Genomic DNA, 14,214 nt, shown 5'->3' on the forward strand with positions numbered 1-14,214 from the left:
TTGCAGATCTATAAGATTTTATGCTAATATAGTTTGATCAATTCATTGGTTATATTTTGTAATGGTAATTGAACTTCAGCATAAAGCAAAATTTAACACATAGCATTTGTTGATTTCTAATGGTATTTGATAGAAATTTTAATTTTAGAATCCAGATTTATATTTAGGTCATGTGTAAATCCAGGGGTCATGTGACTTTGTCCAAGGAAATTTAGCTCTTTTCTAAATTCTAGATTGATTTGAATAGAATCTTAAAGTTAGTATATTCTATATTTATTGGGAGACTGCCCAATACTCTGTAACTGAATGTTCTGATCAGTATGATAGTAAACAAAAAAATTAAAGAAGTTATTTCATAACCCAGATGATAATATTCATGGATACTTCTTATTCCTTGTTTTACAGGTTTTTCATTATTCTTATACAGCTTCATATGTGATATATAACATACAGACAAGGTAAGATAATGCTTGATAAATGTTGCTTTGAGCACTGAATGCTACAAATGTGTCCAAGTAAAGTGTTTACTTTTTTCAAGGGAAGTTTGGGAGTTAAATCCTCCAGAAGTAGAGGACTCAGTTTTACAGTATGCAGCATGGGGTGTGCAAGACCAGCAACTGGTAAGAAAAGATTCCATGTTTATTTTATCAGCTGATCAACTTTAAAAAGCTAAGAGTAAGATAAAATCTAAAGGAAATAGATTTTCTTATTTGGGATTTTTAAGTAATTATTCTTTGATTTTGTTTTCTACTTGATTTAAAATTTCTTATACAAATGAGCAAACTAATCATAGGTTACTTAACAAATTCTTGAGTGATTTATTGATGGATCAATTTATTGATGAATATAGCTGTCCCACTCATAGCAATGACTCTGGGTGTTATATCAAATTAAAACCAAATAATTAAACTAACCCCCCCCCCAAAAAAAAACATATGAAGAATAGTTCTTTACTGCTATCATGGGGTAACATGATAGCAGTATTCCAGTATTTGAGGGGCTGTCACAAAGATGAGGAGGTCAACTTATTTTCCAAAGCACCAGAAGGCAAGAGAAGAAACAATGGAAGGAAACTAATCAAAGAATCATCTTGTAATTAAGGAGAAACTTCCTAACAGTGAGGACAACTAATCAGCGGAACAGCTTGCCTTCAGAAGTTAGGTGCTTCATCACTGAAGGTTTTAAAGAAAAGATTGGACAACCACCTATCTGAAATGGTATAGGGTCTCCTGCCTGAGCAAGGGGTTGGACTAGAAGACCTCTAAGCTCCCTTCCAGCTCTATTCTGATTGACTAACAGGGCTCTGTATAGAGTTTAGTGGTCTCTGAACTTGGTTGTTTGCTTGAGGATGTTTTGTTACCATATTAGGTAATATCTTCAGTGCCAGAAGAGAATGGGGTTTGCTTTCTATTTGTATACAGTAGCTTGCTGAATATCAGTGTGGCGGGGATGTTGCTTTCTTTTTGATCCTTTACTAGGGTGTCATTTACTGCTTGACTGTTTACCTGAGTTGTTAGTTCCTTGATTAGGAATATATATTAGGAGCATACATTACATTAGGAAAATACATCAGAAGCATACCAACATGTAACATAGTTAAAGATGTTACAAAAAAGTTTAGACATCTCACCTAAGGGAGTGACTGGTCTATCAATTCCCTGCCACAGTGTCTCCAGAAAATCAAAAACTTAAAAATAGAAGATACTATGTAGGATAACAGGGAGAAGACTAGCAGCATGCATTCATCAATACCAACTAACAGTCAGAAGACACAATAAAAATGCCTTAATTTCACAATAGATGAACAGACTTTTAACTGGGAAACTGTGAGCATTCTAGACCAAGCTAAATTCAAAATCACTAAGGAATTCCTGGAAGCCAGGAATCCACACCCAGATAAGTACTGATTAACACCAGGATTAACATCAGACAAATAATCAAGCAATAAATAACAGTCTAATAAAGGAGAAAACAACACAGACAGGGCATCTACTGTATAGAAACTAAGAGCAAGCTCTGCTCCTTCCTAGCATTGAAGATATTGCCTAGTCTGATAATGAAATGTCTGTAATCAAATATCCAAGCTGAGAGAGCACCAAGTAATCCAAAATTCAGTCTTGAGTGACTTACTGTATACCATGATGATATCTGAGTTTAAGTCATGTGTATATTGATAATAACACAGTTCAAATGGTCTGATAATCTTTCCCATAATTTCACAGAGATAACATGAGGACAAGATGAATTAATGAATCAGGATCGTTTTTGAAAGTGAGTTCTTGTTAAGAATTGGAATTCCAGTTAAGTGGTATTTCACAAGGGAAGAAAAAAAAATCATTTTTTTGGCCAGGCAATCCAGAAAAATACTATAGCTAGTGACATCAAATATTCCTGAGAATTCCTGCAGAAACAATAGGACATACATTTTATTAAAAAAAACATAAAGAGAAAACAAAAATAAATTCGTAGCTTTTAAATATAAGAGGAACTCAGTCTTGAAATTCAGATTCTTGGTATTTAACTCTTTGAAAAAATGCATGATTCATTGTACTTTTTGGTCATAATATAGTAACAAAGTATATATACAAGTTCCTCTGTGGCAGAAAATTCTGCTAACAGTCCATGAAATCAAATATTTTAAGGATATGTTGATTCATCTGTTGTTAATCAAGTTGGAATGAATACTTAAATGCTAATGGTAAGAATACATCTCGCTAAATAAGGGCAAAAAAGCAAAGCTGAACTGAGAAGTAATTGCATCCATCTGGAACATGACTTGTAATTTTTGAATAATTAACTATATCAATTTATCAATACATTCCAGCATAACAACAAAATGGAAGGCAAGAAATATTAGAATTATACACAGAGCAAGGCACTGTACTGTTTATCAAAAAAGCAAAATAGTTATAAATGCTTCAAAAGGTGTATTTTCCATAAGTTTGAATGTTTATTTTTCTGTGCAAAATTAATAGGCTACAGCAGTACACATATATAATAATAATTACATTATTAATGGTAGTTAGCATTTCTTCAACGTAAACCCTTTAAAAACAATGGTAATATTCTTTAATAAAGGAATATTAGAAACAAGGAATATTTTAACTAATGTTCATATATAGAATGCTAAGCTCATATTTTCAGTGTTCAAAATCAATAGAAATGGTTGCCCTAGTTGTAATAAAAAATAATAATTTGTGAGGTTGTAGTGGTCCATATCTCCAGTATTTTGCATTCATTTTGGTTAGTTGATTAATGATAACTTATCATATCAAATGTCATAATGTGTCCCATGAAGAAGTAATTGATTGAACAATGCAGACAATTATATATACACTTTGTTGAAAATTGGAGTTTGGCATAGAGAAATCTGTATTATTCAGTTCCTCATTTGTGCTGCAAAATGTATTATCACATTATTAATCAAGGAAGTTTTCATCTAATTATTAGCATAATAGATATGAATATTACATACCATAGTCATTAATATTTGTATGACCCTTCTGATGCATACCAGCATAGATTATCATCTATGTATAAAAAAATAATAAGTGAAATACAGGAATTCAGTTCCTTTACAAGCATGTGTAAAACCAAAATATTGTTCCAGTGGCTTATTAGTAAAAAGAAAACAGCATTTAATGTATATGCAAGATTGTATATTTTATATGTTAGAAGATGTAGGAGAATTATTCCAATTTTGAGGCATAAAAATTATTCTTATCCTTCTTACTATATGTTGAACAATTTCTCTGTAAGTTAAAACAGTAGATCTGTCCCTTTATAAAAATCTGATGAAATTACAAACCTACGAAGACTGACATGTTTATACTACTAATTGTTAGCAAGACAGACTAATTACAACAATGATTAGAGCTCTAATTAGAGGCTTTAATCATTGACATCTGAAAGAGAGGAATTGGGTAGATAAATGGTGATACATACATCATCACACCACAACACAAGATACATATGTTACATGCTTCTGTGCAGCATCACAATCCATCCACAAAAGATCAAGATTTGTATCATGACACCATAACACAAGTTTTTGCTCATTGTGGCCTGTATCAGTGTATCAAACACCTGTAGGCTAGAGGAATGATGGGGAAGGGGTCTGAATAAAATAAAATACCTCTCCTTAGTGTGTGTGTGTGTGTGTGTGTGTGTGTATAGTCCCTTCTCATCCCTATAGTAGAGGACCCTGAATCTCAAGTCCTCTACCAGAGGCCTTGAAGTCTGAGGGTTCTGTGCAGGATCTTAGCTGTTTGTAGCACTTCTCTCTTCTGAACAGAGAGCTCTGATGTGGTTCCTGGTTCCCAGTTTAGGAAGCACAGCAGTGACTGTTCCTACCACCACTCTGGGTCCACTTTGGCTTTTATTTTCCATATCCTCTCCAGTTCCTCCATCAGGCTCTGATACTTCTGCAGCTTTTTTTTATTCTTTCCTGATGTTGTATAACTTGGCACCACTACATCTATCACTGCTGTCTGTATGTGTGCAAATTTTTATCAGATTGTTGTTGTTTTTTTAATCAGTCCTTAAAATTAAGGGTCCTTGCTGCTCTCTGAGCTTGCTTGTTTTCTTGCAGACGTGACATCCTGCTTCTTGCCTTGAGAGATATATAGTAAACTCTTGACTTCACAAACTTAGAAGGGTAGAAAAGCTATCCAGGAAAACTGTATATCCATTATTATTACTTTATGTAGGTAAATATTATTACTTTGCTCCAACAACATTAAATAAAGAAGAGTGATGACCTATGCCTGTTTTCTTTTAGTATCCTTCTTACGTATACAAGCAATGTCATTTCTTCTTTATTTTTCATTCTCTGATTAATAAAAAGTGTTATCTTCTGGCTGAAAATGTCTAATCCCAATCCATCACAATTCAGTGACCCCTAAAATGTCAAGCTTTACTACTTGTATACCAGTGAATGCTTGTAAATTGAATATAGAAGGGGATTATTGCTCTGTCCCTTTGTATACCATGAAAAGCTGTTCAGAAGAGTTGGAAATCATCAGAATAGGGGATAGCAGCATGTAGAATGCAATACAGAAGAAAGAAAGTTAGCCCAGATTCAGTGGATATCTACTGAAAGCTTCCATTTCCATTTTCCTTTTAGCAATTCAGCTAAAACAATATGAAATTGTTTTCATATTTCAGCTCTCCATTCCATGTCACTCTAGAACAGTGGTTCTCAACCTTTTCAATGCCGCGACCCCCAACCAGTCGTAAGTTGAGGACTACTCAACTGGTCGTAAGTCGAGGACTACTCAACTGGTGCAGCACTGTTTGCAGAATGGGACTTTTGGCGGGCTCAGCAGGGCAGAGACAGCCTGGACAATTCCTATTGGCTTTTGAAAGCTAATAGAATTAGACTCTATTCAAGAGAGTCTATTCTATTGGCTTTCCAAAGCCAATAGAATAAAAGGGAGTAGCACAGCTAAGGAAAAGGGGTAAAAAAATGGCGGACTGCGTTGTTTGGTGACCCCCATGAAATGGTCGTTCGACCCCAAATGGGGTCCCGACCCACAGATTGAGAACCACTGCTCTAGAAAATTGAAGAACCTTAAGAGAAGCTTGGGGATGGGTTGGAGAAGAGGTGTAGGAAATTGCTTTACAGAAAGAAGGAGGAAGCACTGTCAGCAGAATTGAGTGATAACTAACTAGGGAACTGGGTTCAGGAGGAACCCCAAGGATTACAGCTGTTTTATCTGGAACAAAATGAAAGTGATTTCAAAAATAATGTTTAAATATATTCATAAAAGTCAAACATTTTTATTTAAAAAAAACCCTTTTGAATTTGCATTGAGCCTGGTTCTGGCAGAATTGTAGAAACATAACTAGAAATAAAAATATTAAATATTATTTTGTGCTAACCTTGGAGTTCTTGTTACTTGGGTTATTAAATTTGGGAAAGAAAAAAAATACTCTGTCCATTGTGGTGTGATTTTTGAATGTTACTATCACAATTCAGTGCATGTTCACTAACACCATTCAATTTTCAAAACAATTTTTAAGTATTAAACAAACCACAGCAATGTTTGAATGTTGTATAACATTTAAAGTCTTATATTAAAAGTTACTCAGAGAACCATGGGACCCTTTTTTTCACTACTTAGTCCCACAGAACCCATTCAGTCCTCGCAGAACCACATTTGAAAACCTCCAAGAAAAATTTCTGGATATCCTCTGTAACTCTCTCTTTAAAGAATCCACCCCGACTACTCAGTAAGCATAAAGTCAAATATTAAAGGAACTATGTTTCAAAAATATTCTGCTAGGTAGTTGGAGCCATACATAACAAAAAGAAAAGTGCTTGCTTTCTTTCAATTCACATTGCAATACAAATTAAAAGATAAATTTCACTTCCTTTATATTGCAACAAGATGAAGAACAATAAGGACAATAAACAGAAATAAATTAAATAATTTGTTAGAAAACTATAAAATCTATCTTATCCTTATTTGGTCATTCTAACTTGCATATTGGAAATCTTCCTTGTCTTTCTTTTCTCCAACTTTTGTGTGTCTGTATAAACTATGAACAAAGCTGGGATATTTTTTCCCCCTTAAAGATAAGCAATCTGGATCTACATAATAAAGGAAATGAATCTGTATATAAAAGAATTTCCTGATTTATTCCTGACATATTCTCTTACCACCATTTTCAAAATATTCAGACCCCGGGGGCCAATTCATAATTTTTTGCCCTACATCTTGACCTGAGCTTTTTTCCAACTGTATTCCTGCATACTATTGGGGAATAACCAATGATAGCTCTGCACTTTACTTCCTTACAACTTCACTTGCTATAGTTCCCTTTCCTCCTAAACCAGTAGCTTGTAACTCATGAAGTCATCTCAAGAAATTAAACACAATGTATGCAAATATATAATAGCATTGTTCATTTTTAAGGTGCAATATGATGCTGAAACAGACTAGGGTCTCCAGTAACACTGGATTTGCTCTTTGTTTTTTTTTTTCATATTCCAAGTAGACACTGAATAGTTTGAAGCCAGCCATTGATAATGACTCCTGGTTGCCTTCAACAGCTGAGAACAGGCAAGGATAATTGAACTGAACAATGCAATTATCACGAATAAAGGCAAATGTACATGTCTCGGAATAATATTGCAACATCGAATCAAGATTGAAGCCTGGGGAATGGGCCCCTGGTCAGTTAACAGGATTGCTGATTTACCACCAGCTTATCAAGTATTTAGGAGCCGAGGGCTTGGCAACACAAAGAAATGACTGCCAATCATCAGCCATCAGCATACCAGCCAACCAATAAGAAGGCATCACATAAATATGTCTCACAGAATAGCCCAAAGTATATATTCCAGTAGAGAAAGGTTCCCTGAAGAAGGGCTCCAGCATGAGTCCAAAAACTCGGAAGAATAAATCTCTGATCCCGGTGACTGACCCAGATTCAATCTTGCAATTCAATTATTCTCCAAATGACCAAAACGAAATTAAAAAAAAAAAAACCCTCAGTGCTGTACTCCCAAAGCTAACACAGCTTCTGGAAATTCCCTCCACACACAAAAAAACCATGACTTATTGCTATCATTATCTATAATTTCAGTATATACTGTGTGAATTTGTCTGTCATTAACCAATACACAGAGACAAGTAATTGTTACAGGGACAAATTATTGTGCTGTTGTTTTTAAAAAGTCTCTACCAGATACTTTTTATAATAGTTTTAACCATATGTATAAGTTGCAGTGTAGTGTCTCTGTATGTATGTATGCATGTGTATATATTTGTGTTTGTGTGTGTATGTTTGTGTGTATGTAGAAAGGGAAAAGTAGAGGTTTGCTTGAATCAGTCAGACCTGTATTACAGTCAAAGATCAGCATAAGGAGGATGAGGTTCCGTCGATCAAAAAGCATAAAAATATATCAGTCTAAAAAAATAATAACCACAAAATAATGATATAAGTAGATGTAAAAGAATTCTAAAAGGAGGGGTAGGTATATTAGAGGGATATAGAGGAGCATAAAGGTTAGTATGTGGCAGATTATCACAGTACACAATGTTCTAGGATGACAAACTAGAGGCTCATTAAAACTAGTTTAGGGCATAGGTCATCCATCTGACAGTTTTTAAGCGCTGCTGAGCAGAACCTGGCAACGTTACATGTTATAGCAGGGTTAGTGTCAGAAAGGGGCAGGGAGGTGTAGAATTGTCCAATATGCCCTGGATATTTATGCAGTAATAGTGAGATGAGGCTAGCTTCATTTGAGCACAGAGGATGTGAGCATCCTCACCTAGATGGGAGGGAAAAGATCAGCACATATTATTTATATAAATAGTGAAAATCAGACCTGGAACTAGGAATCAGGTACTATGAAATTTACTAGAAGAATTAAGATTGAGTCCAGGGATACATTTGTGTCCTTACTTCCCTGGCATAATTGATTTAGAATAAACATCAGAGTGTAGCTTGCAGAAATATTCAAATGTAATTAAAAACCAATTGAACTACCCAAAACAGTTTTACTTCCATGCATCCATGGGTAGTGGTTAAGGAAGCCAGCCAAGCCATCTTGAGTCAATTGCTCCTTCTGAACCTGAACGAAGGTCAGACTCTTTAACAAGCCAGCCAATGAACAATCCCAATGCATCACATTATGCATTGATAGCTTTCTTGTGAGAACTGAGTAAGCACAAGCAGACCTGCGGCAGTAATACAACCAAACATTAAAAACAACAACTTCCCACTTGGGTGATTATTTTCTCTTTCTGTCGCATTAGAAATTTCAAGTCAGCAATAATTTTTGGAGGAACTTTGTGAAATTGATGGGTAGTTACTTAAAATATTGCATTTGATTTCATCTAACTGAACTTGGAGCATTTATTTCAAAAGAGGTCTTCTGCTTCACATTGTATAAAAATATAGAACAGCTGCAGAATGTTTATTGAATTTTATCTCTCCTTTATTACTTTATAAATAACTCAAGTAAGTAACTAATACTCCTCCCTCCTCCCTTCCCACAACATCAGCTCTATGAGTTGGGTTGGACTGAGAGAGAGTGACTGGCCCAAGATCATCCAGCTGGCTTTCATGACTAAGGCAGAACCAGAACTCACAGACTCTTGCTTTCTAGGCTAATACCTTAACTATAACATCAAACTGACTCCAAATGTTGGATGATTGATTTATGGTAATCCAAGAAGAAAGTACTCTGGCTGTAGCAGATGAAGACAATTTTCTATATATCTCAAATAATTCAGAACATTTTGTTGATACAGCAGCAGTTTTGAAGCCACCTGGAATTTGTTTTATATCAGTGTTGATGTCAATTGCTACTCCAAATCAGCAGAGGTGAACGTCTGTGTGGGAGGGGGCACATTCCTGGTTGGATTCTGATTAATATGTGGCATTATCTACCTGTATTTGTATATCCACTTAAGCATCAATTGAGATATATTAGTTCCCTAGGCAAGATGTAGTTGTAAAAATTGAAACAGTGGAACAGTTCTGTCAGATGTATAATGGCATCACTGAAGCTGAAACAGAGTGGAGATAATATGAAGCTCTTTCCCATTTCCTTAAGCTTCTGTGTGGTGAACTTACTCCTATTGCATTTGAGCATTTTGTCCAATAAATTATGATTGACGTGAGATTTTGGAAACAAACACCTTTAATAAGTACACCTCTCCCACCCGCATATTTTTGTTTTAATTAAGGATTCCCATAGTGACAATCTCTATTTCTTTAATTTACATTGCCTAGAAAATTAGTCCCTTGGAGAACAGATGTAATAATTGCTGAAATGTATTATGGGAATGTATTATACAAAGTTGATGCATTGCCAGTATTACTTGCATGTTTCAAAGATAAAGAACATAGTTCTTTGTCCCTACATTCACATTAAACTTACAGCTCTGGAATAAAGAGATGAGGTGAACAGCATAACAGGTACTTAGTATTATAGATGAGGTTTTAACGGAGATGAAAGGGATTTGCAATATTGCCTTCTAATTAATTTGTTCCACTGTGGATGCCCTACCTGACTGTCTAAGAAGTTCTTTTTCTTTCTTCTACATTTTTGTGGGATGTTTCTCTGCCTCAAGGACTAGGCCTTCCCCTCCTATATATGGCCACCTGGGACTTAAATACTTGATAGACTGAAGAAGGCTTGCATTATTCCAACCCCCTAACACACGGGTGTCAAACTTGCTGCATCACGTGACATGTCGTGACTTTTTTTGCATTGGCAGAGCTGGGTGGGCATGGCCTTCATATGATGCAACCGGCCTGTGGGCCAGCAGTTTGACACCCCTGCTCTAACAGATATGCTTCACTATCTTGGAAAAACTTTAAGCGTGAAGGACTGATCTCTGCTTTACCAAGACCTGAGAAAATGTAAGGAAACCTTTCTTCACCCCTGTGGCCAAATTTGTCTTTTTGATTTCACTTGCTTCAAACATATAATAGATCATTAGATCAGTGATGGCGAACCTTTTAGATACCGAGTGCCCAACCCCCTGTCCCTGCTCCGCCATGCCTGCTAGGCCACCCACCACCTCCATGGCCTGCCACAGATCATCCAGGCAGCCCAGCAGTACCATGGCAGCCACACCCTCCGCCTGTGCCCTACAGCATCATTTGCATGCAATGGGGCACAAAGGCGGAGTCTTGTCCCCACTGCTGGCTACCATGTCCTTGGCTGTGCTGCTTCGTGTGGGCAGGGGGTGACTCTCCTCTGGGGGGGGCTGGGGAGGAGGGGCCATGGGAGGAGGCAGGGCTGGGGCAACAGTGTGTGTGCCCACAGAGAGGGCTCCGAGTGCTGCCTCTGGCACGCATGCCATAGGTTCGCCACCACTGTATTAGACTATTATATTTGTTAATTATCACATCACTATAACTAGCTTTGTGAAACAATTTGCACTGGACTGCTAATTTTAGTTCTATTCAGAATGTTATTTCCATTTCAAAATCTATATTTTTGGAAATTCCAGATTTTTAGTCTTTATAACAATAAAAGTGAGTAGGTTCATGTCTGATTAGTAATCAAAGAAGGTTGCCCACTATACAGCTTTCCCACAGCACCTATTCAGCTTTACCCTTCTTTTATTTTCTAATATGAAAGGTAAAATAACATTAAGACAGAGATTATCATCCTAATCTAATGGTCTGATCCTGTAATGAATTAGTCCCCCATTGGAAACATTAAAATAACGCAATTTTCATCTTGCTATATATACAATCATGATATTTCCAAAATGACAAATTTGAAAGCTTTAACATTTTATAGGAAGAAAAGTATTTTTAAAATTTAACTAAAAATGTTATTTTCTTATCACTTTCAAAACAGAACTGATGTAATTCAATACAAATATCAAGAATTACCAGCTTTTTCGAGACTTCCGGTGGATTTTGCGTGCGTGATGGCGGCTACTTTGTAGCCGTCCTCCTGGGTAAGTGTAAGAACCGCTATGAACAGCAGATATCAGCTGTTCAGCGGTTCAAAATCCCCCTCCCGGGCAAAGGGGGGGGGTAGAGAGTGTCTGAATAGTGGTAGAGCCTCTTTCGCACCCCCCAAGTTTTTTTTTTGGGGGGGTGAAAGGAGTGCTCCCACGGAGTTCAGACTTGTCTCCGCTTCCCAGCTGTTTTTGTCCTCAGGGACAAAACGAGCCGCCGCAAACACCTCCGTGCTTAAAGAGAACTGGTGAGTTTTTTTTTTTTAAATGGACAGAGCTGAGTAGAGGATTTAGTTTTTGCTTTCTTTGACTTATTTGGATTTTAAGTTTTAAGATTTGTTTCTATTTTTATTCTCTCTTTTTATTTTTTTTCTTTGTTGAAAGGGAAAGTAAAATGGCGATCGGCAAACTCCTCGGTGTTTTTTTTTCTGGAAGTTAGAATGCTGACCGGCAGGCTTTTTGGTGTTTTTCTTTCTTTCCTTTCCCTTTCTCTTTTTATTTCCTTATGATTGGAATGGTTGTTTTTGGTATCTCTAAGTATTTTTTTTGGAACGGACTTTTTTTATTTAATTATTTTTTTTTTCCCCTTCTCCCTTTTTTTTCCTTTGAACTCCCTTTTTTTTTTTATTGTAATGACCCTTTTTTGAAGGACTTTTTTTCTGTTTAATTTTTTGTAATTTTTAAGAAGGAGTAAAACTTTTTTTTAATTCTTTTTCTCTTCCTTTTTTTCCCTTTTTTCTTTTTATTATAATGACCTTCTTTGGAGGGAGTTATATTTTTGAAGGAATTTTTATAATTGCTTAAGAAGGACTAAAGGTTTTTCTTTAAGATGGCTCCAAAGCGTCCAGGGATTTCTACAGTTTCTAAATCAACAGTTTCACCCTCTTCTGGGGGTCAGCTAATAACTATGAAGGACTTGCAAGACATGATGGGAGATGTTATAATTCAAATTAGGGCAGAAATGAAAAAGATTTTAGAGGAAAACAATAAGATCTTGAGACAAGATTTTGTTTTGGCTTTAGAAGGTGTTGCTTCTGTTCTTGAAAAGGTGAACTCCCATGTGGAAGAGGTAGCTGAAAAAGTGGACATAATGGAGGGGAAAATTGAAAGTATGGAAAAAGAAATGGAAAATGAGATTCTTATGCTTCAATATGGACAAATGGAATATGCCTTAAGAATTAGAGGCCTGGGAGAGTCTTTGCAAGGAGATCTGAAGGAGATGGTTGCAAAGGACTTTGCATTGATTTTGAATAAAGAAAAAGAGGGAATACTTAATGAAATTGAAAAATTATTTAGGGTTAACTCTGTGGTGGCAGCACAGAAGAATCTGCCAAGAGATGTGGTAATTTACTTTGGTAAAAGATCTTTACGCAATGAAATTGTGCAAGCCTATTATAAGAAGAGATTTCAAATTGCTTCACAAGATGTTATAATTTTTAAAGAGATCCCATCTAAAATTTTAAGAAGAAGAAAGGAGTTTGCTTTTTTAGCAAATGAACTTAAAAAGAGAAAAATTTCATTCAGATGGGATGTTCCGATTGGAATGGTGGTGAATTACCTGGGGACATGTTATAGACTTAATACTGTTTCTCAAGCAAAAGATTTTTATACTTCGGTCCTGGGGGTATGTGCATCGCCATCAATTAAGTTTAAAGCTTTGGAAGAAAAGAATGTAGAATCACAGTTTGAAGAGCCTATATTTATGAAAACTGGAGAATCTTTGTGTGAGAGGCCTCAACAAGTCCAGGTTGAGGAGCAGAAGACAACTTGTGCAGTATATAATCCCAAAGAAAAGCAGCAACAGAAGAAGGTTAAGGAAGTTTCATATTTAGTGGTTTCTGAATCTCTGGGAGATGTTAGACCTACAAAGTCTTTGGAGCAATCTTTAAGGGTGGAATTGTTGCCTGAAATGGAAACTGGGAAATCTCAGTCTGAGGGGCATCAACAAGAGAGGAACGGGCAGAGGATAACTTGTACAACTTACAATTGTAAAGATCAATACAAGGAGGAATTTAAGGAACCCTTATTGGCTTCGGAGTCGATGGGAGATTCAGGAATTTTGGAGCAGTCTCCTAAGGCAGAACTTGCAGCATTTCTTACGAGTTTGATACAAGAATGGAGAAGGGAAATGGAAGAATGGAAGAATGGAGAATGGAAAAAACTGGAATGTGAATAATTAATAATACTAATATAATTGAGATTGATAAGGATGTAGTTTTTTACGGATGGAATTAGTTATTGGTGAAGATTGAAATGTTTAATGTGTTTATTAACTTTGTTGTTTTAAGTTTTGAACCTTTAATGATAATATTGTTTAAATTTGTGTTTTGAAGGGATTATAATTTGCTTATTTTAGTGAGTGGATTCTAATATTTTAAATTTTAAAAAATTTGTGGTTTTGGAGGGAGTTTATATAGAGTGATGATTGTATTTAGATTTGTTTAGGATTTAAAAGTGTTTTTAGTTTTCAAATATTATTATTAATATTTTTAAGACAAAATAATTTGTTTAATTAAATGTGCTTAGATTTGTTTAGGACTTATAGGTTTTTTAAGTTTTTGTTTTTTGTTTTTTTTTTTTTTTCTTTTTGGATAGGAGAGAAGATTATGAAGATTGAAGGAAATATGTACTTACTTTAAGTTCTTTAAGAGTATTTAGCTTTAATGGTATAACAAAGATTTGTATGTTTATTTTTTCGTTTTAGGATAAAGAAAGAGGGAGAAATTAGATTTTATATTATAGATATAGATATTCAAAGAAAGTAATGTTTAAA

General features: G+C 35.5%; 1 protein-coding gene across 5 annotated transcripts in view; it reads left to right on the plus strand.

The window, feature by feature from the left end:
• Positions 1-14,214, plus strand: part of DPP10 (dipeptidyl peptidase like 10) — a 621,333-nt gene that overhangs the window by 537,308 nt on the left and 69,811 nt on the right. For all 5 annotated transcript variants that reach the window (XM_039328209.1, XM_039328210.1, XM_039328207.1 and 2 more), the window contains exons 6-7: positions 406-458; positions 539-620. In XM_039328209.1, the coding sequence (XP_039184143.1) occupies positions 406-458; positions 539-620 (135 nt within the window). The remainder of the gene's footprint in view (positions 1-405; positions 459-538; positions 621-14,214) is intronic.

This window comes from Crotalus tigris, unplaced genomic scaffold (assembly GCF_016545835.1).
Source record: "Crotalus tigris isolate CLP2741 ecotype Arizona unplaced genomic scaffold, ASM1654583v1 scf7180000024374.3283719, whole genome shotgun sequence".
Lineage (NCBI taxonomy): Eukaryota > Metazoa > Chordata > Lepidosauria > Squamata > Viperidae > Crotalus > Crotalus tigris.